The sequence below is a fragment of the Bubalus bubalis genome, chromosome 5 (genome assembly GCF_019923935.1).
Source record: "Bubalus bubalis isolate 160015118507 breed Murrah chromosome 5, NDDB_SH_1, whole genome shotgun sequence".
Lineage (NCBI taxonomy): Eukaryota > Metazoa > Chordata > Mammalia > Artiodactyla > Bovidae > Bubalus > Bubalus bubalis.
This window is the reverse complement of record NC_059161.1, coordinates 4,567,375-4,592,255: the sequence shown is the minus strand read 5'-3', so window position 1 is coordinate 4,592,255 and position 24,881 is coordinate 4,567,375. Positions and strand designations below refer to the sequence as shown.

The window sequence follows — 24,881 nt, the reverse complement described above, 5'->3', positions numbered from 1 at the left end:
ATATATAGACCCTCTCCAGTATTCTTGCCTGGAGAATCCCATGGACAGAGGAGCCTGGCAGGCTACAGTCCATGGGGTCACAAAGAGTCGGACACGACTGAGTGACTTAGCACACGCACATGGACATATATAACTTACAGAAATACAAGTTTTTCACGAGACAGACAATATCCAGGTAACTCTGGAATTTTTTGAACATTTCCAGGGAGAATATGCAAAATGTAAATCTTGTAAACAAAGATTGTAGTATCTGCTCTGGGGCCCCCATGGAATCCAGAATAACCTATTTGTTTTTACAATTAGGTCCTATGAATGCTAAAGATATTCACAGCAGGCAGTATGTAAATTATTCTAATTTGCAGCTTCCTGAGGGTAATGGTCCTATATGTTTGAACTGAGATAATTCCATTGCTACTTAAATTACCAAAATAAATGTCCTTGAATTATAGTAACCTTGAATTATAGTAACCAATATAAGCATCTTGCCTGGAGAATCCCATGGAGAGAGGAGCCTGGCGGGCTATAGCCTATGGGTTGCAAAGAGTGAGACACAACTAAAGCAACTTAGCACACACGGATGCACATTAAATCACCACTTAAATTACCAAAATAGATGCTCTTGAATCGTAGTAACCAGTGTAAGCATCCCATTTAACACTGTATTTGCAGAGTCCTAAGTGATGACTCTCAGCTTCCCGGTCACCTCGCGGCTGAGCTCAGGAGGTCCAGGCTCCGTGTCCTTGTGTGCCATTTGTCTTCTGCCTTGAGACAGTAATGGTGGGTGCTTGGCCGGCAGGGGGCGGGCTCCTGCCATGAGCGCCTTTGTACAAAGGCATTCCGGGATGCAAGGAGCCTGGGAGGCCCTTTGTGAGCATCACACAGGCATGTGCCTTTCCAGAGGGCAAAGCATTTGAGTGGCTCCCTGTTCAAGTAAAATATTGGGGGAGGAAGAGCTGGCTGGGTCCTGTGTGTTGACTCACACAGCCCTGTGGGCTGAAGCAGATTTGACAAGAACACCATCCTTGGTCCAGTTCCGTTTTCAGGATTTGCTCACTGATGTCCTCATCAAACCAGCCCACCCTAAAGGAAATCAACCCTGACTCTTCGTTGGAAGGACTGATGCTGAAGCTGAAGCTCCAATACTTCAGCCACCTGATGTAAAGAGCCAACTCATTGGAAAAGACCCAGATGCTGGCAGAGATTGAAGGCAGGAGGAGAAGGGAGCGACAGAGGATGAGATGGTTGGATGGCATCACCAACTCAATGGACATAACTTTGAGCAAGCTCCGGGAGTTGGTGATGGACAGGGAAGCCTGGCGTGCTGCAGTCCATGGTTGGCAAAGAGTTGGATATGACTGAGCGACTGAACTGAACTGTCCGCATCCCAGTGGTCATGGATTGCAGTCACAATGACCAGCTCCTGCTGAGTTCTCCGAGTTCAAAGTGAGGTCCAGGTCAGTCTTGATGCACAGACCAAGCAGGCCATGCTCTCTTCCTGAGAAGTAAGCCGAGTGTCACCTGGATAGATCAGGCACTACCCATCATCTGTCAAGTTCGCTTCTGCATTTGTTTTACAGTGCTATCTAATTTGTCGACTCAGCCAAAAAGAATTTGAGCAAATACGGTGTGTTATGAACTTTGAAGTTGACAGAAAAGAAGAAGATGCTATATTCTGTTTGAATACAGCTTTCTAAATATAGAAAAGTATAGATCTTGAAACCACACGTTAAGACATTAGTGTGTGATGAACCATAGGAGTCCATAGCCAAGAATATGCTGATTAGAATTTCTGCCACACAAATTCAGAGTATGTTCTAAAGCATGTAGACTTCATAACATGTGGGCTATGTTGGGCAAGGATGGGCAGTGCTGCCATCCTTGGTTTTGTGCATGGCACTGTAGCACAAGCTTCCCAGGTGGCTCAGTGCCACAGAATCTGCCTGCCAGCTCAGGGGATGTAGGAGACTCTGGTTCCATCTGTGAATTGGGAAGATCCCCTGGAGGAGGAAATGGGAACCCACTCCCAGTATTTTTGCCTGGAGAATCCCATGGACAGAGGAGCCTGGAGGGCTACAGTCCATGGAGCTGCAAAGAGACACATCTGGACACATTTTGTGTCAGATTTTCATGGGTAGTAACGTGCCATTGCAGCGAGACAGCTTAAGTGCATTTGAGGGACTCTGGGATCACCATCCTCATCAGCTGGCATTTAGTGAATGCAGGAACTGTAAGTCATGCTTATATACTTTATATAGAGAAAAGGATGCAAGCATGTTTTCATGTAAACAATGCTGAGGCCATTTTTTAAAAATCTGCAAGAAAATAAGAGCTCCTATATAATAGTTTTGAAACTTAGTGTCTCAGAAATGTTAGTCACTCAGTCGTGTCCGACTCTTTGTGGCACTGTGGACTGTAGCCCGCCAGGCTCCTCTGTCCATAGGATTCTCCAGGCAAGAATACTGGAGTGGGTCACCACGCCCTTCTCCAGGGGATCTTCCCAACCCAGGGATTGAACCCACGTCTCCTGCATTGCAGGCATATTCTTTACCAGCATCTCAAAAGGAGTATGGAAACCACTCTGTCATTCACCCAAACTATGAAGACCTTAAATCCTTTGGCAGTGGGTGAAATGTGAGAGGCCTCCTTCCGCTTGCCCCTAAGCATTACCCAGTGTCCTAAAAACATCACAGACTCCTTCAGTCAAGCAGAGGCAGAAGAAATAATATGTTCTGGGAAACTAGGTATAAATGCTTCCAGAAGGCTTAACTCCTTTTACTTGGAAACTAGCAAATGGACGTGCAATTTTTAATTATAAATTTTAAACTTTCCATCAGAGTCAGTTGTGCTGATGTTAGTCAAACCTAATCCAGGCATTGATTCAAGAACCTGCTGATGGAGTAAAAAAAAAAAAAAAAATACATGGAAACTCGTTAACAAGAAGCTCAAGTATCTGCATCTCAGCAAATCAGGCCGGAGTGTCACGTTTATCTGCTGAGCTCAGGCAGCCCAGAGCCAGAGGAGATCGCCTCCTGTCCTTCGCTGTTAATATTTACACTTGGAAGCGATACCTGGCTGCGATCTGAGTGCTGCACCTCCAAAGGCAGTTGTTGGCTTGATACCTTGTTTTCTGACACTGCAAAGCGAGGAAACAGCTACCTTCTTAATCATCGCCTGATAACATTGTGTTAAAACCAGAGGGTAGCACAAGGGCTGTTTCATACAAGCAACAACCCTGGGAGATTTTCCTGCGTTGCTTTGTTTCTTGGTAGACATGCTGGGCTGTTAAAAGCATAGGACTGAAAGTTGTGAATTAGGGGTCCGTTTCTTTGTTCTGCTGAATTTTTCAGCGTCTATGCAGGCACTGTTTAGAGAGACAGCTTTGCTCCCAGATAGCTGCTGTGCGCCAGGCACCTGCCTAGAACTCACAGAAAAAACGCTTCCACCCATCAGCCTACTTTTGTCGGAGCTTATTCTGTCATGCTGGAGAAGGCAATGGCACCCCACTCCAGTACTCTTGCCTGGAAAATCCCATAGACAGAGGAGCCTGGTAGGCTGCAGTCCATGGGGTCACTAAGAGTCAGACACGACTGAATGTCTTCACTTTCACTTTTCACTTTCATGCATTGGAGAAGGAAAGGGCAACCCACTCCAGTGTTGTTGCCTGGAGAATCCCAGGGACTGGGGAGCCTGGTGGGCTGCTGTCTATGGGGTCGCACAGAGTTGGACATGACTGAAGAAACTTAGCAGCAGCAGCAGCATTCTGTCGTGCAAAGTCCTAAAAAATTAGAGCAACACCGGTAAAGAGAAGCACTGCTGATTATGTAAACTCTGTCCATAGCAAGAGATCTGAATATAAAATAACTATTATTACTCATCTCTCAGTGGGTAAATATGTCGAATAAGGGGAACTTGGTTGAAATTCAGGGTAAACTTAGGGTTATATCTACCTAGTGCTCTACCCAGGATGCATCTGTGTATAAGTGAACAAACCCGGACGATTTGGATACCAGCTCTGCTGCTTAAGCAATTCATTACTTGGGACAAATTGCTTAAAAGATCTTTTAATTAAGGGCAACAATCTCTGTATCCTTAGACAATCATGAAGATTAAACTGAGATGGCATGGCAGAGGCCAGGGACATATTAAATCCTCAGGTTTTAATTACTTTTCCTTTTTTCCCCTGTTCACCACCTTTTAGCTGGAGAAGGAAATGGCAACCCACTCCAGTATTCTTGCTGGAGAATCCCATGGATAGAGGAGCCTGGCCCGCTACAGTCCATAGGGTTGCAAAGAGTCAGATGTGACTGAGCGACTGAGCACGCACACCCCACCTTTTCGTTCCAAAGTATCAATATTTTACAGCTGATCTCATTGTAGAAAATGGACTGGATATCGAACAGATGAATTGCCTGGGTGGAATGCACAAATAATCAACGACCTGGTTGTCACCTTTATGTTAGAAATAATAGATTTACTCCAGGTTCTTAAGACCAGGGAAAGAGCCCTACAAAACTGTAGCAAAGAACCATTAATAAAAGAGAACAATGTAACCATTGGGTAGAGGGCCAACCTCTGAGAACCTCTCAGGATGAAAATGCCTCCTAACAGGGAGGCGATTCCTCCCCAGGTCTGCCTCACAGAAGAGCCCTGGGCTGAGGTGAGCCGTGCTGTGACTTTTTCTCGTCTCGGAGTCGTAGTTAGTCCTGAAGTCATTAAATCAGAGCAGATGGCTTCCTTTTACACCCTGCTCTGTCAGTGGAATGTAAATGTTTCTCCTCACAGCAACGAGAGTCCCGAGGCTGCGTGTTTAATCTGCACCCTGCAAGCAGAGTGACCCTGAAAAGAACACGGGTGCGGAGCCAGCCTTTGGAGGGTTGGCAGCCATCCTCGTAAACAGAACTGGGGAGGATTTCGCAAGCCTGGCGACTAATCACGGCTTGCTTCCTGGGGCTCTTAACAGAGCCACGTCCCGGAGGACAAGTCATCTAAATGGTGGTGGAACAGAAAAGTTATAGACTCAAGGGAAATAGTCTTTACAGGGAGGGAGAGGAGTGTTAGTCTAGGGTCTGGGAAAAAGAAGCAAGGAGACTGAAGAGGCTTAGTTTACAGTCCGAATTCTCAGTTCTCAGTCTCTTTGGGGGTTTAGCAAACAAGATTTCCGTATGTTTCAGATTATTCAAGTTAGTAAGGGGGATATTCTTTGGGCAATTACTCCAAACTTCAGGGCGGGGGTGGGGGGTGGAAATGAATGTAAATAATTAAAATTTCAATATGACATAGAATATGAGACAGTACAGTGATCAGCAAAGACAATCCAGAGAAAAGCTTTACACTCTTAGAATATTAACAGCAAATTATTGAACCAGAATGGAATTAAATAAATTAGCTGGGTTATCTTATTTCTTCTTTAAAAGGTCTCTGAACTGGGTAGGCAGCAGAGAATCTGATCTCCGTTTTATTAAAACATCACTAGAAATTAGTCAGTGGCAACAGGAGGGGAGGGCGTAACCTGTCCTTTGAGCCCTCTGTAGGGAAGGCAGAGAGCTTCTCAGGCAAGGATCTCCTCGATCGCTCTTTTAAAAGGTGGCGCAGGCTCATTGAACACCATAATTACTGTGTCCAGACACTTTGCTGCTGTTGTTCAGTCGCTCAGTCGTGTCCACCCCTTTGTGACCCCATGGACTGCAGCATGCCAGGCTTCCCTGTCCTTCACCATCTCCTGAAGTTTGCTCAAACTCATATCCATTGAGTCGGTGATGCTATCTAACCACCTTGTCCTGTGCCACCCCCTTCTCCTCCTGCCTTCAATCTTTCCCAGCATCAGGGGCTTTTCCAATGAGTTGGCTCTTTGCATCAGGTGTGCAGACGCTTAGAGCTCCAACAATGCAAAGTAACCATCACAGCTAGAGTCTGATCTCGTTTTATAATGGGCTCTTAAATTCTATACTATATTAATACATAGAGATAGGGTCCTGTAGTTCAGCAAGGTTTTTAGTTACTGTTGTTTAGTTGCTCAGTCATGTCTGACTGTGACCTCATGGACTATAGCCTGCCAGATTCCTCCGTCCATGGTGTTCCCCAGGCAATGATACTAGAGTGGGTTGCCATGCCCTACTCCAGGGGATCTTCCCAACTCAGGGAGCAAACTTGGGTCTCTTGCATTGACAGGTCGATTCTTTACCACTGAGCCACTGAGGAAGCCAGGGTTTTTAGACTAAGAGTTAAATGCTGTTAGACTTTATTTTTGTCTCTCCAAGAAGGAAAACTGTCCATGCCTCAATACTAATGTAAACAGATCATTATCCCCAGATAGGAGAATCTGATGGACAGAGGAGCCTGGTGGGCTACAGTCCATGGGGTCACTAAGAGTCGGACATGACTGAGTGACTTCACTTTCACTTTTCGCTTTCATGCATTGGAGAAGGCAATGGCAAGCCACTCCAGTACTCTTGCCTAGAAAATCCCATGGATGGAGGAGCTTGGTAGGCTGCAGTCCATGAGGTTGTGAAGAGTCGGACACGACTGAGCGACTTCACTTTCACTTTTCACTTTCATGCATTGGAGAAGAAAATGGCAACCCACTCCAGTGTTCTTGCCTGGAGAATCCCAGGGATGGGGGAGCTTGGTGGGCTGCCATCTATGGGGTCGCACAGAGTTGGACACGACTGAAGCAACTCAGCAGCAGCAGCAGGTAGGCTATTAGCAACATCAGACATAAGATTCTTGTGTTCATGTTTGTGTTTTAATTGTGTCAACAGTACAACCTATAGAACTTTACCAAAAGGCTTATTTGGAATCTGAACGCTTGACTTCTGAAAGAACTCTGTGTTCTGAAACTAAATACTACTTGAACCAGCCTTCCCAATATGAAGATTTCTATCTTTGCTGGTGGTAAGACACCCTAGTGTTTTAAGCAGCAACCAGCTCACAGATTTAAGAATGCTTGCTTCAGATCTGGCCAACCTCAGCATGGCAGGTTTCTTACCTGTTTAGACATAGCAATTCTCAAGTGATTTTGAAGGGAGAAGCTATGCCCTGAAAGACTTCTCATTAAAGCACACGATCCAGCTTTCATCATTTGCGAGGCCGACTCTGAAACTGAAAGTCTGATCAGTTGATGTAAACTGACAGTGACAATAGGAATAGCTACTTCTGAGGTTATTTAAGAGAAGGTGCAGGACATCCATCCACGAAACACTGGAAGCTAGGGTTTTTATTTCTATGTTTGCTTTTTAAAATAAGAATAGAGTAAATGGCACAATAGATTATATAAACAAGGCCTTCAATGACAAGCTGTCAGAGTTAAAGTGATGTATTTCACACGGGTGACTTGACACCACTCTTTATCACCTACACAAGGGGAAGCCAATTTGAGTCTGGTCAATAAAATACAGCCTCCAGGGCTGGACCCGGGGCACAGCTGATCTCGTGTGGCAGAGCCCAGTGACTTGGCACCCACTTCTGCCGGGACCCCGCAGGCCCTGGCTCCAGTGCCATCTGGGGGAGGTCGGACATTTAAGCTCCATTTGATGAATAAACGCGGATGTGGGTATGTCAGAGGAGGCGTGGCAGTCCGTCTCCGCACTCCATTAATTTATTGCAGGTCTGAGGCATCAGTGGAGCTGGTTATTCCAAAGCTGGGTTTACTGCCATCTCACAACTGTTGAAAATTAAACTCCATGTGCTGCAAGTTAGGGGTTTCCAGGGTATCTCATTATAGAGGCTGCTTTTTTTTTTTCCGGAGGCTGGAATCTTTGCTGAATTACAGAGGGAGCGACTTGAATGTCGACTTGGACCAAATAGTTTTCTGATAAGTTGGCCATAAATCCTCAGCAAAATAAGCTTGGTGTTCTCAGCATATCTGTTAGCTTTTTGATCATTTTTATGGCTTTCCTTTTGCTGGTCAAATTATCCTTATACGCCCCTAAAGCCCCCCTGACATGGATTAAGCCAACACAAACCAATAGACCTTCATTACTCTAGCAACTGGTTTTGATTTGCGGGCAATAAATATGGTGACATAGACTAGATTCCCTCTGCTGAAAAAGAAAGGACATGTGATAAGCCATAAGCATGTAGGGGATTCAGCACTCTCTTTTCCTGCCTAATGTGAGAATGAATCAATAGCAGCTTTTCACCAACTGAAGAAAGTTAGTAAGAAGGACATAATCTGAGTGAGGAAAGGGCCAAGGTACAGCTTTTAGATAGCATCACCGACTCAATGGACATGAATCTGAGCAAGCTCTGTGAGATAATGGAGAACAGGGAAGCCTGGCATGCTGCGGTCCATGGGGTCGTAAAGAGTCAAACATGACTTAGAACAACAACAACAGCTTTCAGGTCAAGAAAGACGGTGCCAGGAGATGGTGAGAAAGACCATGAATGCCCACCATGTGCCTGGCACCGTGTTAGGTTCTGGCAGGGGGTGGTAAAGGCCAATTCTGTGATGAAACTGGTGTGTGATGTGATCCATGAATATCTCAGTGTCTGGCAGGGGAGATAAAACCATTGACGGGAACAATATTTACTGGGCAGTAAAATTATAGCAGAGAGAGAAATCAACAAGACCTGAAGTAGCAGAGGAACAAACAATGAAAGAAGCAATATCTGCAAACTGGGGGTTTAGGGGAATTACTTTCACCATAACCAGGAGCTGACTCTGGCTCAAACCATGAACTCCTTATTGCCAAATTCAGACTTAAATTGAAGAAAGTAGGGAAAACCACTAGACCATTCAGGTATGACCTAAATCAAACCCCTTATGATTATACAGTGGAAGTGAGAAATAGATTTAAGGGCCTAGATCTGATAGATAGAGTGCCTGATAAACTATGGAATGAGGTTCGTGACATTGTACAGGAGACAGGGATCAAGACCATCCCCGTGGAAAAGAAATGCAAAAAAAGCAAAATGCCTGTCTGGGGAGGCTTTACAAATAGCTGTGAAAAGAAGAGAAGCAAAAAGCAAAGGATAAAAGGAAAGATATAAACATCTGAATGCAGAATTCCAAAGAATAGCAAGAAGAGATAAGAAAGCCTTCTTCAGTGATCAATGCAAAGAAATAGAGGAAAACAACAAAATAGGAAGGACTAGAGATCTCTTCAAGAAAATCAGAGATACCAAAGGAACATTTCATGCAAAGATGAGCTCAATAAAGGACAGAAATGGTATGGACCTAACAGAAGCAGAAGATATTAAGAAGAGATGGCAAGAATACACAGAATAACTGTACAAAAAAGAACTTCACAACCCAGATAATCATGATGGTGTGATCACTGACCTAGAGCCAGACATCCTGGAATGTGAAGTCAAGTGGGCCTTAGAAAGCATCACTACGAACAAAGCTAGTGGAGGTGATAGAATTCCAGTTGAGCTATTCCAAATCCTGAAAGATGATGCTGTGAAAGTGCTGCACTCAATATGCCAGCAAATTTGGAAAACTCAGCAGTGGCAACAGGACTGGAAACGGTCAGTTTTCATTCCAATCTCAAAGAAAGGCAATGCCAAAGAATGCTCAAACTACTGCACAATTGCACTCATCTCACACGCTAGTAAAGTAATGCTCAAAATTCTCCAAGCCAGGCTTCAGCAATATGTGAACCTTGAACTTCCAGATGTTCAAGCTGGTTTTAGAAAAGGCAGAGGAACCAGAGATCAAATTGCCAACATCCGCTGGATCATGGAAAAAGCAAGAGAGTTCCAGAAAAACATCTATTTCTGCTTTATTGACTATGCCAAAGCCTTTGTGTGGATCACAATAAACTGTTGAAAATTCTGAAAGAGATGGGAATACCAGACCACCTGATCTGCCTCTTGAGAAATTTGTATGCAGGTCAGGAAGCAACAGTTAGAACTGGACATGGAACAACAGACTGGTTCCAAATAGGAAAAGGAGTATGTCAAGGCTGTATATTGTCACCCTGCTTATTTAACTTCTATGCAGAGTACATCATGAGAAACGCTGGACTGGAAGAAACGCAAGCTGGAATCAAGATTGCCGGGAGAAATATCAATAACCTCAGATATGCAGATGACACCACCCTTATGGCAGAAAGTGAAGAGGAACTAAAAAGCCTCTTGATGAAAGTGAAAGTGGAGAGTGAAAAAATTGGCTTAAAGCTCAACATACAGAAAACGAAGTTCATGGCATCCTAGATGGGGAAACAGTGGAAACAGTGTCAGACTTTATTTTGGGGGGCTCCAAAATCACTGCAGATGGTGACTGCAGCCATGAAATTAAAAGATGCTTACTCATTGGAAGGAAAGTTATGACCAACCTAGATAGCATATTGAAAAGCAGAGACATTACTTTGCCAACAAAGGTTCGCCTAGTCAAGGCTATGGTTTTTCCTGTGGTCATGTATGGATGTGAGAGTTGGACTGTGAAGAAGGCTGAGCGCCGAAGAATTGATGCTTTTGAACTGTGGTGTTGGAGAAGACTCTTGAGAGTCCCTTGGACTGCAAGGAGATCCAACCAGTCCATTCTGAAGGAGATCAGCCCTGGGATTTCTTTGGAAGGACTGATGCTAAAGCTGAAACTCCAGTACTTTGGCTACCTCATGTGAAGAGTTGACTCATTGGAAAAGACTCTGATGCTGGGAGGGATTGGGGGCAAGAGGAAAAGGGGACGACAGAGGATGAGATGGCTGGATGGCATCACCGACTCGATGGATGTGAGTCTGAGTGAACTCCGGGAGTTGGTGATGGACAGGGAGGCCTGGCGTGCTTCGATTCATGGGGTCGCAAAGAGTCAGACAGGACTGATCGACTTATCTGATCTGATCTGAACCATCATTTTTTAAAATATTACTTTTCCATGATTTGGGGGGGGGATGAAAGTTAAAGAAAATCAGAAAAAAAAATAATAATGCAGTGAACACATGCATGCCCTTCACCCAGTTACAGCAACTTTTTTAGTATTTTGTTCCCTTTCTTACCTCTGGATATGTATGTTTTGCCCCTTCTTTAGAATGTAGGGTGCAGAAGTTATAACATTTTGCTTGCATGCTAAGTCATTTCAGTCATGTCCAACTCTTTGTGACCCTATGTTTGCCACTAAATATTTCAGCAAATGTCTCCAAAGAAATAGGACTTCCTTCTGCTGCAATCCACGGGGTCACTAAGAGTCGGACATGACTGAGTGACTTCACTTTCACTTTTCACTTGCATGCACTGGAGAAGGAAATGGCAACCCACTCCAGTGCTCTTGCCTGGAGAATCCCAGGGATGAGGGAGCCTGGTGGGCTGCCGTCTGTGGGGTTGCACAGAGTCAGACACGACTGAAGCGACTTAGCAGCAGCAGCAGCAGCTGGAACTGCATGCTAATGTGAGTGCTCTGTCGCTCAGTCGTGTCTGGCTCTTTGCGACCCCATGGGCTGTAGCCCGCCAGGCTCCTCAGTCCATGAAACTTTTTAGGCAAGAACACTGGAGTGGGTTGCCATTTCTTCCTCCAGCATATCTTCCTGACACAGGGGTTGAACCCGAATCTCTTGAGTCTCCTGCATTGGCAGGTGGATTCTTTACCACGGCGCCATCAGAGAAGCCCATATACTAGTAAGCGTTCATGAAATTGACCATCTCATATACTACCCATGTTCAGATTTCTCTAATTGGCCCCAGTTGTCCTTTAGATTTATTTATTTCTTTTGATCCAGGATCCAGTCCATTGCATTTAGATGTTAGTTGTCATTTTAGTATCAATTAATCTCAAAAGTCTCCAGGCCCTTTTAACTTGTTTGCTGGATATTCTCTTGCTTTTGAAATGATGTGTAAAATCAACTGGCATACTTATCAGTCACCTTCTAAAAATCTATACACCATAGCAAAAAAGAAAGGGTAGAAAGAAATTTAAGTCCTTCTGGGTCCTACAAAACCCTGGTCAGTAGAAGACTCCTGGCTTGCGAGGCTGATGTGATTCTGATAAGAGGTGTAGGTCAGACGTGCTGGGAAAGAACCCACAGAGAATATACAGAAATTGCTGTTGAGATTCTGGCTTCTGCTTCGCTGAGGGAGGGTAGAGAAGCTTCCTGGAGCAGACTCGGGTTGAGTACCAGGCCCAGGCTGGGTGACATCTTCCTGCCACGTGACTGCTGCTTCTCTCACGTGGGGCTCTACAGAAGCAAGAAGCACGCTCCCCACCAGCCTCCCAGGCAAGCTGGAGAGGCTGCCACCTGCTCCCCCTCTCTCGAAGGATCTCTCCTTCTGCTTTCAGCGCCTTTCCTTACCTTGTTCTCCTGTCAGCTCCCCTTAAGAAAACTGGGAGATGTCAGGAAGTCCAGTTTCTCCCCCTTTTCCCTTTCCTTGGTGCTGGCCTCCACCAGAGCCCCCCTCACGTGAACTGCAGTGGTCTGTGTAGCCGCCCCTGCCCAGTACCATCACTCCACGGTCAGCTCTAGCAAGACGGTGCCCGCACCTTTGGGTTCCATGTGTCCAGGACCCAGTGAACCGCCTGCGATGGGGAAAGCATTCAGTAACCACACAGGAGTGCGTGAATGAGTGCACGAACAGCTGCATGCACGAAGGTCCCCACCAGCAGAGCTCCTGGCTGTAAAGAAGTCTTCCCACCACTGGAAAGGATGGAATCGATGCGTTAAATAGAGCCATGAACACTTCAAGTGGGTGAGTCGGGAATGATTGATCGGCCAGTCTGTGCAAAGCACTGCACTTTGCCTGTTGGAAAGGTCCAGAGGAAAAGGATTCCTATCCTTGCAGTTCTGGGGGCGGGGGTGGGGGGTGGAAGGGGCCTAACCCTTCGTGATCAGGGCAGCAAGTTCAAGTGCATGGGGCAGGTCATGCTGGGCAGGCGGGGTTGCAGGTCTTCTCAACGCTGCTGAAGCCCCGGGCTCTGCTGACAGAGACACAGACCCCAGGAGGGGGGGCCCTGAAGGGTCCTCAAGGGCAATGCAGAGGGCAGCCAAGCCCAAGGGTGCTCTGAATAGAGGAGGGGTCTGCAGAAGGGGTCGGGGAGAAGGTTCCTATTCAAAAAAGGGCTGGTCAAGAAGGTCACTTTGCCAGAGAGCAAGGTGCTAGTGAGGCCGCAGCTGATGATGACCTTGACCAAGAAATGGAAGCAAATTAAAAAAAAAGAGGTTTATAAAAAACATTTATGTATTTATTTTTGGCTGGGCTGGGTCTTCGCTGTTGCACGTGGGCTTCCTCCAGTTGCAAGGAGCAGAGGCTACTCTTCCTCGCAGTGTGAGGGTGTCTCATTGCAGTGGCTGCTCTCGTCATGGAACACGGACTCCAGAGCACAGCTCAGTAGTTGTGGTGCCTGGGCTTAGTAGCTCCGCCTGATGGGCTCCAGGGACAGGAGAAGCTGGAAGCAGATGAGTTGTTTGTGGTTGATTCCACAGAAAGGAAGAGTCAGCAAGTGTCTTCATGGCCCCTTCGCCCCTTGACCATGCGGTTCCCGATCTGCCCCCTCGGATCTGCCCGCAGCCCCTCCGAGGTGCACCTGCCCTTCAGCAGAGTCAGAGAGCGGCCGCCTCGCCCTCCGCAGGACGCAGCCTGAGGGTGTCCTCCTGCAGGAATCCCGGGAGGGAAGCTCTGTGTGCTGGGCAAACCCTTCTGCCCAGTGACACTCGCCATGGGGTCCCTGGGGGGACCCAGGCCAGTCCAGGTGATGGAAGGCAGAAGGATGGGGCTGCCCCTTGATGGAGCTTCCACACTTGGAGGACAGACACCCCTGACCTGGGTAGGTGTCATGGGGCACGACGTGCCAGGGAGAGATGAGGCTGGCAGCAGTCAACAAGGGTGGCCAGTGGAGGTGACAGGAAGCAACGATCCCCACCTACCAGCTAGACGTTGCCTTGCCTACAGCATCTGGTGACCCCTTTCCCCGACCCGAGAAAGGGCTGCGGTTATCTGCACGCAGCAAGTTTGCGACAACATCATGAAACCCGAGTTGGGGCCACTGGGATTTGGTTCTTGTATGAGGCGAAGAGAGAGAGAAGTTTTATTCACTAGGCCTTGCGTTCCAAGGAAAACAATTATATCACTGAGACCACCTGCTCAAGGAGAGAGAAATGTGAAAGCAAAGGTCTCCAGACTCCTAGCTCCATCAGTCCTTCTGCGGAAAACCTGGCGTCCTCACCGGAATGAGCCTGTGGAACATCAGGTGGATTCCAGACCCAGTCCTGGATGGATGGGGCGGGGCCTGCCGGCTCCCCACCAAACTCTAGGTGCCGCTGGGCTCACTCAGAGGATGTGTTCAAGGACCGTTTGCTGAAGGCAGGAATTACTGTGTCCCTTTAGGACCACTGTAGCACCCCTCAGCTCAGCATAAGGATGAGCTGTGCTGTGTTGTGCATAGATGCTCAGTCATGTCCGACTCTTTGCAACCCTGTGGACTGTAGCCAGCCAGGATCCTCTGTCCATGGGATTCTCCAGACAAGGATACTGGAGTGGGTTGCTGTGCCCTCCTCCAAGGGGATCTTCCCCACCCAGGGACTGAACCTGCGTCTCTTCTGTCTCCTGCCTCAGCAGGCATGTTCTTTACCACCAACGCCATCTGGGAAGCCCCCTGTCAGCCGTGAACCCACACCAAACTTCCACAGGAGCTATCCCAGCATCTTCAACAGGGCCTGATGTGGAAGTCACGTCTGAAGTTCCCCAGGGCAGCTCCCCCAGGGCGGTGGTGCCCTGAACCCCCTCATGTAGCTCTGTGTGTCCGTCCCAGGCTGTCGAGAGGCCGCCCCGCCCCACCCCGTGGAGGTGTGAGGGACTGTAATTACTTGGTGAGAATTGGTTTGAAAGACTATTGATTCCTCAGAGAGCCTGTGTGTTTTCTGGGAGAAGCAGCGGATAAAGATGGGGGCACCAAGGAGAAGATGCCCTTGGGCTTCAGCTCAGGTGCCTCTGAGAGTCCGCTGGAGCCAGTGGCCGGGGGCTGCCTGGAGGGGGTCCCCCTGCCGTGTGGCCGCCACCCTCCCCAGTCCTGAGCCTTTTATGAGGTGACTGGAGCCCCGCTGGGTGGTCCACTCCCTGGGGCTGGACGCTGCCCAGGCCCTCTTTCGGCCCCTTGCTCCCCTGTTCCCCCGCCCTTATAACTGTAAAGTGGACGGTGTGTTTGTGGTTGAAAATTGGCCACTGCAGCAATATGCATTTTAAAAACAGGGTTCTGGCACATATTCAATATTACTATGGAAACGGCTGTTTCTAGCAATTCACTGATAAAAGATAGTTCAAGGACCCAGGTCTGTGTGGGAGGGTTTTACAATCCACCAAACAGAAGACCTATTTGTTATAATAGTAATTCACAAGGACTACAGTCTCTCTTCATTTTTTTTTTAAATTTGAACTGTGAGAATTAAAGAGATTTCATTGTTTCACTTTAGGTACATAGATGGAAGGTAAATATTATAACTGGCTTTGTAAAAAACATAACATCCTTAAAGTGTTTTTCCCATTAATTAATAACGGTCATAATAGCACCTGATGTATCATTATGTACTTGTGTAACACACACACACACACGCACACAGACACACATTTCAGAAACTCACACAAGGAAGCTGGAATATGACCCATAAGCAGCTGCACATCTGAACATTTTTACTCTTCATTTTCAACTGTTTCCACATATTTCCACACAACTGACATATAGACTGATTTCTAAGAAGGATTTGGGGAGTTCACTCTACCCTAGTGTTTCTCAGGAGCCAATTCTAAGTCCCATTATTTCTACTTTTTTTCAACCACAGACGTACTTGAGAAGAACTTGCACCTAGGTGGGTAACCCCAACCTTAGACCTAGAATTTCCTCACTTCAGGTCAAAGCTCTACATCCTCACCACCTTTCCTGGAAATAGGAGGTCAAGTCTCCAAAAATGTCCCGTTTTTTCCAGCTCCGTCCGCTGTGTTGGTTGTTTTCACAGTTTTCTGTGTTGGCCCTAAATACTGTGACAGGCGGATTCTGGGGCTGAAGACAGAAGGGGTCTTGTTGCTCTTCCTTTCCAGACAAGCCAGTTCATCCTCTGTTTTCAGAGTCAGATGAACTGTCCAGCACTCAGCTAACCAGGGGGCGGTGGGCCCCGCTGGCCAGACGGCTTGGGCCCTGGCCAGCTCCAGGGCAGCGCCCGCCCCCCACCACCCCAGCTCCTAGGCTGGGCACTGCGTCCTGACACGGCACCAGAGTGGGAGGCATCTGATGGGTGATCCGACACCCAGGCAGGACCTGGGTGATCAGCCGGGAAGGTTCAGTCTGGGGAGTGAGAAACGGGTGACCACGGGACTGAGCTCCCTTCTGGGCCTGCCCTTGGAGAAGCTCTGCACACCTGGATGTTTTCTATGCCACGGAGCAAGTCTCAGACACACAACTGTCGTCCCTGCTTCACAGGCGGGCAGACAGCAGAGACACGCGGAGGATACAGTGGCAAAACCGGATTCAAACCCACTTCTGGTTGTTTAGCGAGCACATTCTGTTTGCAGCCTCCCCTCAGAAGAGTCACAGTTAGAATTCCTCTTTGGGAATTTCAGGGAAAAAGCTTCTGATGTTTCCAGTGTGTTTCAGCCTAGCCCCAGGCGAGACGGTTCAAACGGTTCCGTTTCTCTCAGAATGCCAGCGTGCACCCTTCCTTGGGTCTCATTCAGCCACAACCAGTCAGGGATTCAGAACGAATCTTCTACAGGGGAAAAAAATGAAACACTGATTTATTTTATTCTGCAGATAGGAAGTTCGCTTGTCACCATTTAATTTGATCACATATAAAATGTACATTTTATATAAAGATGTACATTTCATACATTTCATAAAGAGGGTGTACGTTTCATAAACAGGATGTTAGCATAACAGTACAGGTTGCAGCGTAAGCCATGTAAAAAGTAATTTTACATGAAAGTTTTAGTTACCTTGGAATCTGTCCTTTCTGAGAAAGGTTATTCAAAAGCGCAGCGTTAGAAGCACAACCCACCGAAACAGGCCTGGCCTGGCACTCCCGCTGTTTTCCAGGACGGTCCGCACTTGGTGGCCTTGTCAGTTCCTGAATCCCAGCAGTTTCCATTATCAAAGGACCCATTCCAGGACTGTGTATTTTAAGCCCAGCTAAAGAATAGCAGAGCTAATAAGGCCTTTCCACCATGGGAATTCAAAAGCAAAGGGCCTCCCAGAAGTGGTTTCAAACCCTGACGCCCTCAGCTCCCCTCCAGAGTTTAGTGACAAGTCTTATCTGATAGGTTAGGCCAGCCATTTCAGCCCCCACTTTATCTGGAGCTCGGAATTGCAATCTTAGGTATGTAGGTCAGCTCCTGGGTCGCACCCCGAGGCATCGAGGGAGTTCCCGTTCATCTTTCAGAGTGAAGTAAAGTCAGGGAGGGGGCACACCACGCCTTCACTGCGGTTCACATTCTCATGTGCTGAGCACCTCCTCAGGGACTCTCTTTTTGGCTTTTGCATCAATTGTGTCTCCTGACCCTGGTCCCTAGGTGCCAACACTTGGATCCAGCGTCGCAGGTGATAAACCTGAGTCTCCAGTGGGGAAGGACGTGCTGATCACACTGATGGGGCGCAGGGCGCTGGATCAAGTGCAGGGCCCTGCAGGGACAGGCTGAGCCTTCCCACTCCGCACATCGCCGGTGGGCTGGGCTGGGGGCTGCTCCCAGCCCAGAGCTGGCCCTTGCACTATCCATGTTGCTGAGAGCCCAGAGCTTCTGTGAAGAGCCTTGGTTCCCCACAGGTCCCGAGATGAGTGGAGCAGACCAGTCCTCTGGTTCTTTCAGAACTGGGGTTCCAGTGAGAGCTCAGCACCTACACCTGCCATGCCCCCTCCCTCTGGCTGCAGGCCGGCGGGTGAGAAGGTCTGGGTGGCATCAGCTTCCCCCATGCCGTCTTTCTCAGGCCAAATGGGGCGAGGCCAGAAAAGTTGAGAAAACAGGCAAACCCAGTGATTTCTCCCTTCTCCGTGTGGGTGTGGCTGCTCCCAACTCTGTCACCAGCAGAAGAGCCATTTACTCCCAGAGACCATGCCACTTACTGGCTAGATTAGGAGAATTCAGCAGCTAGGAACGAGAGTGTTGCATAATCGAGAGGTCCCCAGAGAACACTGGAGGCTCCACCTGCCCTTCTGAGTCCCAGACTCTTGAGCTTTCAAGGCCACGTCTATAATTCTCTTCATCTTTCCTGGTAGTCCACGGTCATTGTCACTGATAAAGGATGTCACTGCCACACTGGTGGCCAGAGGAGTTGAGATGAATGATTTTTCTCAAGAGCAACTGATTTCAGTGAAACTCTACTTGCTTTTCTCCAGTAACTGGGAAAGCTGCTGAGACCCAGGATTTTAGACAATAATGTGGAGAGAAGGGAGTAGTTATTTCTTTCTCTCTAATAGCACTGTGTACCTGAACATTGTCCAGGAAATTGACACTCACCTTCCCCAACCTGAACCAAAGTCTTCCTGTTTTGGCTCCTGTGTATCTTCTCCCAGTGAATGTGGGATTTCCTGGTGGCTCAGAGGGTAAAGAATTTGCCTGAAATGCAGGAAACTTGGGTTTGATCCCTGGGTTGGGAAGATCCCCTGGAGAAGGGGATGGCAACCCACTCCAGTATTCTTGCCTGGAAAGAGTCTCACTCCGCTGGTAAACTTAGACCCAAATCATCTCATCTCGACAAATACAATAAACTCCTCTTTCCTCTATCTCCGGCCCCACCTTCACGCCCATCACCCTCCACCCTGTTACCAGAGCCAAGTTAATAAAACACAGATCTGATCATATTATGCTCTTACTCAAACACCTTCACAGGCTCTCACTGACCTCAGGACCAAGACTGAATTTTAGTGTGGCTTTCAGATTTCTGGTTAAGATTCACCTACTTTTAGAGTCCCATCTCTCACCAACTTTTTAAATCCTTTACCGCTCAAATGTACACATTCATGGACAATACCTTTGTCACGTCAGATTTCTTCCTGTTTCTCCAAACTCTTAAGGACTTTTGTATACTCCTGCCCTTTTTATTTCAAATTGTTTCATCCAAGTAGAATTTCCTGCTTGAAATATTTGAACGCTCATTTATCCTTCAAAAGGTCATCACATGCATCCCTCCACTATTACTCTACCTACACCCTGTGTAGATCATGTATGACGTTACCGTAACACGTGTTTAAGATATGATGATTATCTCTGTGTGTGTGTGTCCGTCCTCCATTTGCCCACGTCCACAATCTCAGCTCCAGATATCAAACTTTGGCTTACTTTTGATTTTTATTTCCTAGCTCAGTTCAATGTTTATAGCAGACAGTCAATAAATATTGTTGACTGAAGAAACTAATGAACCACATTTGAACAAGTGACTATAAGACATAGTGAATACAAGACAGTGTTATGAAGAGATACAGTATCATAGGAATATACTGACCATATAATGATTTAAACCAAAGCACAGTGAAAAACAACAACAAACACACACACACACACACACACACACAAAGGAAAGCCAAAGTGTTAAAAATTCCCTAGGATATTAGAGTAACAGAGATTACATTTATAATAGTAACTTGGGTAGGTAACAAGGGATGGGTCCTAGGGAAAGCTGAATGAGAAGGTGGTCTACTTCTGCTTTGTTGACCCTGACAGAAATATTTCTTTGCAAGCCTGTTAAAAATTCAAATAGCAACTGTGTCTTGTCTTTAATATTTCTGTGCAACCCAATCAGTGTCTTTTACCCAATGACAAAAAGTGCTTGGCAAACACATTGCAGTCAACATCAGAGACACCCCTCTGTCCAAGGCCCACCCTCGAGAGTCCTGGACCCAGCTCCTTCAAGAGGGGCTCTTCCTCCAGTTTCCTGTTTCGTGAGGTCTGGCTCCACATGGAGCACGAGTGTGTTCACAATCGTTCAGTTGTCACATCGAATCCAAATCAAAGCGGTGAGTGTGGAAACCAGAGCCTTGCAGCCCATCCTTTGTCTTGGATCTTTCCCATGAGGCCCAACTGATTTAATTTGCTTCATTTCCTGAGAAAGGCTGTAAAACAACCATTCTTTCAGTGCAAAATCAGAACTTCTTGCACAGGAGTCAAAAGACTGTAAACAGTCAGATCCTATAGTTGGAAAACTATTTTACAAATACACATGTGGGTTGGGCTTCCCAGGTGGTGCAGTGGTAAAGAATCCGCCTGCAACGCAGGAGACCCAGGAGACACAGGTTTGATCCCTGAGTCAGGAAGATCTGGAGGAGGAAATGGCAACCCACTCCAGTCTCCTTGCCTGGGAAATCCCATGGTCAGAGGAGTCTGGCGGGCTATAGTCCATGAGGTAGCAAAGAGTCAGACACGACCGAGTGACTGAGCATGCATGGCCATGTGTGGGTTCATCCTTTGGCCTTGATGTCAGATGAATGATCTCAGTCACTGAGACTAAGACACACGGTAAACTCAGTAGATGTTGTGCCTCACTTCCTGACTCCAGACCTTAAACACTAGAGACATGGTCCCATTCTCATGATCCGGGAATAAGAACCCCTGAACGTCCCTCCATGTCTAGTCTTTCTCGGGCACGGTGGCACCTGTGCTCTGCTTGACTTTCATTCCAGAGTAGTTGCTTGTCCTGGCCATTCTCCTTTGCTCTGTAACTCACATCACAATTATCTCCATCCTCACAGTTGGCAGATGACTTGCTGTCGGACATCTTCACCGCCATCGGCTCAGTGACCTTAGCTTTGTTGCTGATCCTCTTTCTGGCAGTGGTGGTTTCTGTTCTCGCCTCCAACAAAAGGGCAACCCAGGGCTCCTACAGCCCAAGCCGTCAGGAGAAGGACAGCTCTCGTGTGGAGATGTGGAGCGTGATGGGTGCCCCTGCAGCGGAGAGGCTGATCTAGGACCACCCTGCCTCTGGAGGAGGAGACCCATGCACTGTGAACGAGATGCTTGCCCCTGAGTGTTCTGACGTACCTGGAAACATCAATTCACGACCAGGACCACGTTGAAACTGAAGGAAGAACTCCCTTGACCACCGTACGGATGTTCATAGTGGTTCAAGTTGAAATCATTGTTTTGTTGTATTACATTAGCCAATCACAGAATGATGTCTCTTGTGCCAATAGTTTCAGCCTCATAATTTAGCAAAAATGCCTGTCAAAGGACGTGTCTTCTGGGAAAAGCTCCAGTGCCTGATGTCTACAATCTTTACTCTTTGCAACCTGGGGACGTGTTTTTAGTTTGCCCATTCACTGGAAACTGCATCATTTCACACAGAAACTACAGAAAAAGTAGGTACATTCCTCACTCTTCCTATCAGGTGGTGAAAGGTTTTAGTTTGTACCAATGCAAAGATGCCTGTGGTTTGTCCTTCAGCAATGGATTTGAGAAAGTCATGGGAATAACCTGTGTTTAAAAAGCAACCCAATGTCCACAAATAAAAATTGAAATGTGGCTGTTCCTCTTTGTGAGTATTTTTTGCTTATGTGACATTACATGTAACAAAGGTAACCTCCAGGAGCATTTGAAGAACCTTTGAACCGACTCACCTCTAGCGTTACATTTAAAGTCTTTGCTCTTTATAAGGTGCTGCTTAAGGTCAAAACACTTCCTGAGACAGAAAAGCAAGATAAAAGGAACACTGGGATTCTCTGACCTAAAAGACCAAGCTCTTTCCTTTCAACTGCTTTTTGATAAATCAGTGTCAGACGTGACCTTGTCTGAAGGTAAGAACCTTCAAGTACAGTACACACACTTCAAGGAGCGTAGGTGGTATGTTTGTGTGCATAATGTAGAAAGCTACATTTTAAAATAAACTTGAGAATGTATGGGGGAAATGTCAGTGAGAATGAAATTAGATTAAGTAGTTTTAAAATAACTGTGTGGAACAAAATGGAATAGAAATCTACAAGTAAGGTATATAAATACATGAAATGAATTTAAGAACATTTAAAAAAGAAGCATGTGCATAAGACTGTGGGGTATGGAGAGAAAATAGCCTTATATTTATGTATTTTTTTCCTCTGAAGATTTAATTAGAATTTTACATGTTGTGAAATGTATATATGCTAGACAGGATGTGGAGAAAAGGGACCTCTCTTGCCCTGTTGGTGGAAATGTAAATTGATACAGACGGTATGGAGATTTCTTTAAAAACTAGGAATAAAACTACCATAATCCCACTACTGGGCATATACCCTGAGGAAACCATAATTGAAAAGACCATGTACCCCACTGTTCATTGCAGCACTAGCTACGAGAGCCAGGACATGGAAGCAACCTCGATGTCCACTGACACACGATGGATAAAGAAGCTGTGATACGTATATACAATGGAATATTACTCAGCCACAAAAAGGAATGAATTTGAGTCAGTTCTAGTGAGGTGGATGCACCTAAAGCCTTACAGATTGAAGTAAGTCAAAAAGAAACAAGTATCATATATTAATGCATATACACAGAATCTAGAAAAATGGTACTGATGAACCTATTTACAGGGCAGGAATAGAGGCTCAGACATAGAGAAGAGACTTATGGACACAACAGGGGAAGGAGAGGGTGAATTGCTACGAATTGTGAGAGTAGCATTAAAACATATACATTACCATATGCGAAATAGATAGCCAGCAGAAACTTCCTGTATGATGCAGGAACTCAACCTAGAGGGGTGGAACGGGGTTGCGGGGGGAGGAGGGAGGTTCAAGAGGGAGGAGACATACCTATAACCGAGTCATGTTGATGTATGGCAGAAACCAATGCAACATTGTAAAGCGATTATCCTCCAATTAAATAAAAAAATAAAATCTTTTGTATAATGTAAAAGAAATACAGTAGCATATAAATACAAATTTTAAATATATGCTTATATATTTGGATATATGCTCAAGAAATTGATAACATGACTTCTTATGTATGTTTGGTAGCAAGCCATGCTCCCCAGAGGTTCAAGGCCATCACTGCCCTCCCGCTTGAGCTCCATCAACTTTCCCCCTGTGCCAGATCCTCTCCAACAGCACCAAACGTGTTGCCATATTTCTATCATATAGAATTACCCGCTGTGGCCCCATCTCCCTCTAATTACCATGCCATTCCTTAGTCCACCTTTCAGCAACACACCCATAAAAGGGTTTAATATTCTCTTCCTCTCCTTCCTCTCTTCCCATTCCTTTGAAATCAAACTGAGCTGGCTTTTCCCTGCCCCATCCCATAGATGAGCTCATATCAGGGTCACCAGTGACCACATTGTCAAACACAACCGCCCATCCTCAGACTTCACCACCTCTGAAATGACTGTCACTCCTTTCTCGAAACCCTCGCAACCCAGTGGGACAGCTTCCCACCTTGACTTCCCTCTCATCCTACTGTTTCAGCCCATTTCTGTCTCTTCGCTATCTTCCCCTCATATTCCCGGCTTCTGCTTTGTTTTTTCCGTACCATTTATCCTTCCTTGACAAGTCACATGGTCTCTGAGGACGTGGGACAAGAACTTTGCTCTCTTTTTTATTTCACTGAAAAATCTCTCACCTAGAACAGGCCTGGCATACAATAAAATCACAATATTTTCTGCATAAGTGAACAAATACTGAAAGAGTATTGTCTGTACCTGCCACCAGCAAAATCCCGAAGTGCCCAAGATTTATGTGAGTTGTCATTGGACGTCCCAGCTACTAAACTGTCACAGCTCTGTAGCTATTAATGTCTTAATCTTTGGCTTTCCCTCTGTTTTTAATATTGTTTTAAGTGTTTGTCCAAGAAAATGGTGTCTCTGGGTATCTGCATTTGGAGTTTTCCAGAAGATATTCTCTCTATGTTTACATGCCATCAGAGTTACAACTTCTCAACAGAGGCTTACGTGGGAAGGACAGAAAGAGCTCTTGCCTAAAGGAAAAAGTGTAGCTGACTTTGAAGTGCTACAGGCTTCCCTGGTGGCTCAAATGGTAAAGAATCCGCCTACAATGCAGGACACCTGGGTTTGATCCCTGGGTAGGGAAGATCCCCTGGAAAACGGGATGACTGCTCACTCCAGTATTCCTGCCTGGAGGATCCCTTGGACAGAGGAGGCTGGCGGGCTACAGTCCATAGCGTCGCAAGGAGTCAGACGCGACAGAGCAACTTTCACTTTCACTTTAAAAAACTACAAACTGAAAAAAACCACAGAGGAGAAGTTGGACAGGTAAGAAGAAAATGGTGACCATTGATGGTAATATTTCAAGTTTGGAAAAGACGTCTAAGTAATCTGGCTGTTCACTCTCTTCCAGAGCCTAGTTCAGGGCTTTCCATTGGAATATGCTCTCATATATATACATATATGTGAATGTAAGCATGCAGGAATGAATAAAGAATTCCATGTGGATGCACCAGACACACAGGAAGTTACTTGCTGACCAGCCCAGCAAGTCAGATCTGCATCTTTGAACAAGCTGCACATACAGGGTCTTATGTGAGAATGCTGCCATGTTAGCCCTGTAGAGTATCTGTACTGAACTCTCTTTAACAAGATATATCGCATCATTTTTTTTTGCCTTTTTATGTTTTTAAAAAATTTATTTATTTTTAATTGAAGGATAATTGCTGTATAATATTGGTTTGATTTCTGTCATACACCAGCAAAACCCCATCTTAAGTAGAAAAGTCTAGCATTTGCATCACCAATATTGGTGCAACTTTTTATTTAATTTATCTTTTTTAATAGAAGCATAGTTAATTTACAATGTTGTTTCAGGTATACAGCAAAGTGATTCAGATATTATGTATACATACATACATCATATATATATATATGCATGTGTGTACATATATATATATTGCTGTTGTTTAGTCACTAAGTCATGTCTGACTCTTTTGTGACCCCACGGACTATAGCCCACCAGGCTCTTCTGTCCATGGGATTTTCCAGACAAGAATACTGGAGTGGGTTGCCATTTCCTTCTCCAAGACCCAGGGATCAAACCCACATCTCCTGCATTAGCAGGCAG

General features: G+C 46.2%; 1 protein-coding gene across 3 annotated transcripts in view; it reads left to right on the top strand.

The window, feature by feature from the left end:
• Positions 1-21,360, top strand: part of CRB1 (crumbs cell polarity complex component 1) — a 217,625-nt gene extending 196,265 nt beyond the window's left edge. For all 3 annotated transcript variants that reach the window (XM_044942640.2, XM_006064879.4, XM_006064880.4), the window contains one exon: positions 20,592-21,360. In XM_044942640.2, coding sequence (XP_044798575.2) covers positions 20,592-20,807 — 216 coding nt within the window. In that variant the 3' untranslated portion in view covers positions 20,808-21,360. The remainder of the gene's footprint in view (positions 1-20,591) is intronic.
• The last annotated feature ends 3,521 nt before the right edge of the window (positions 21,361-24,881 follow it).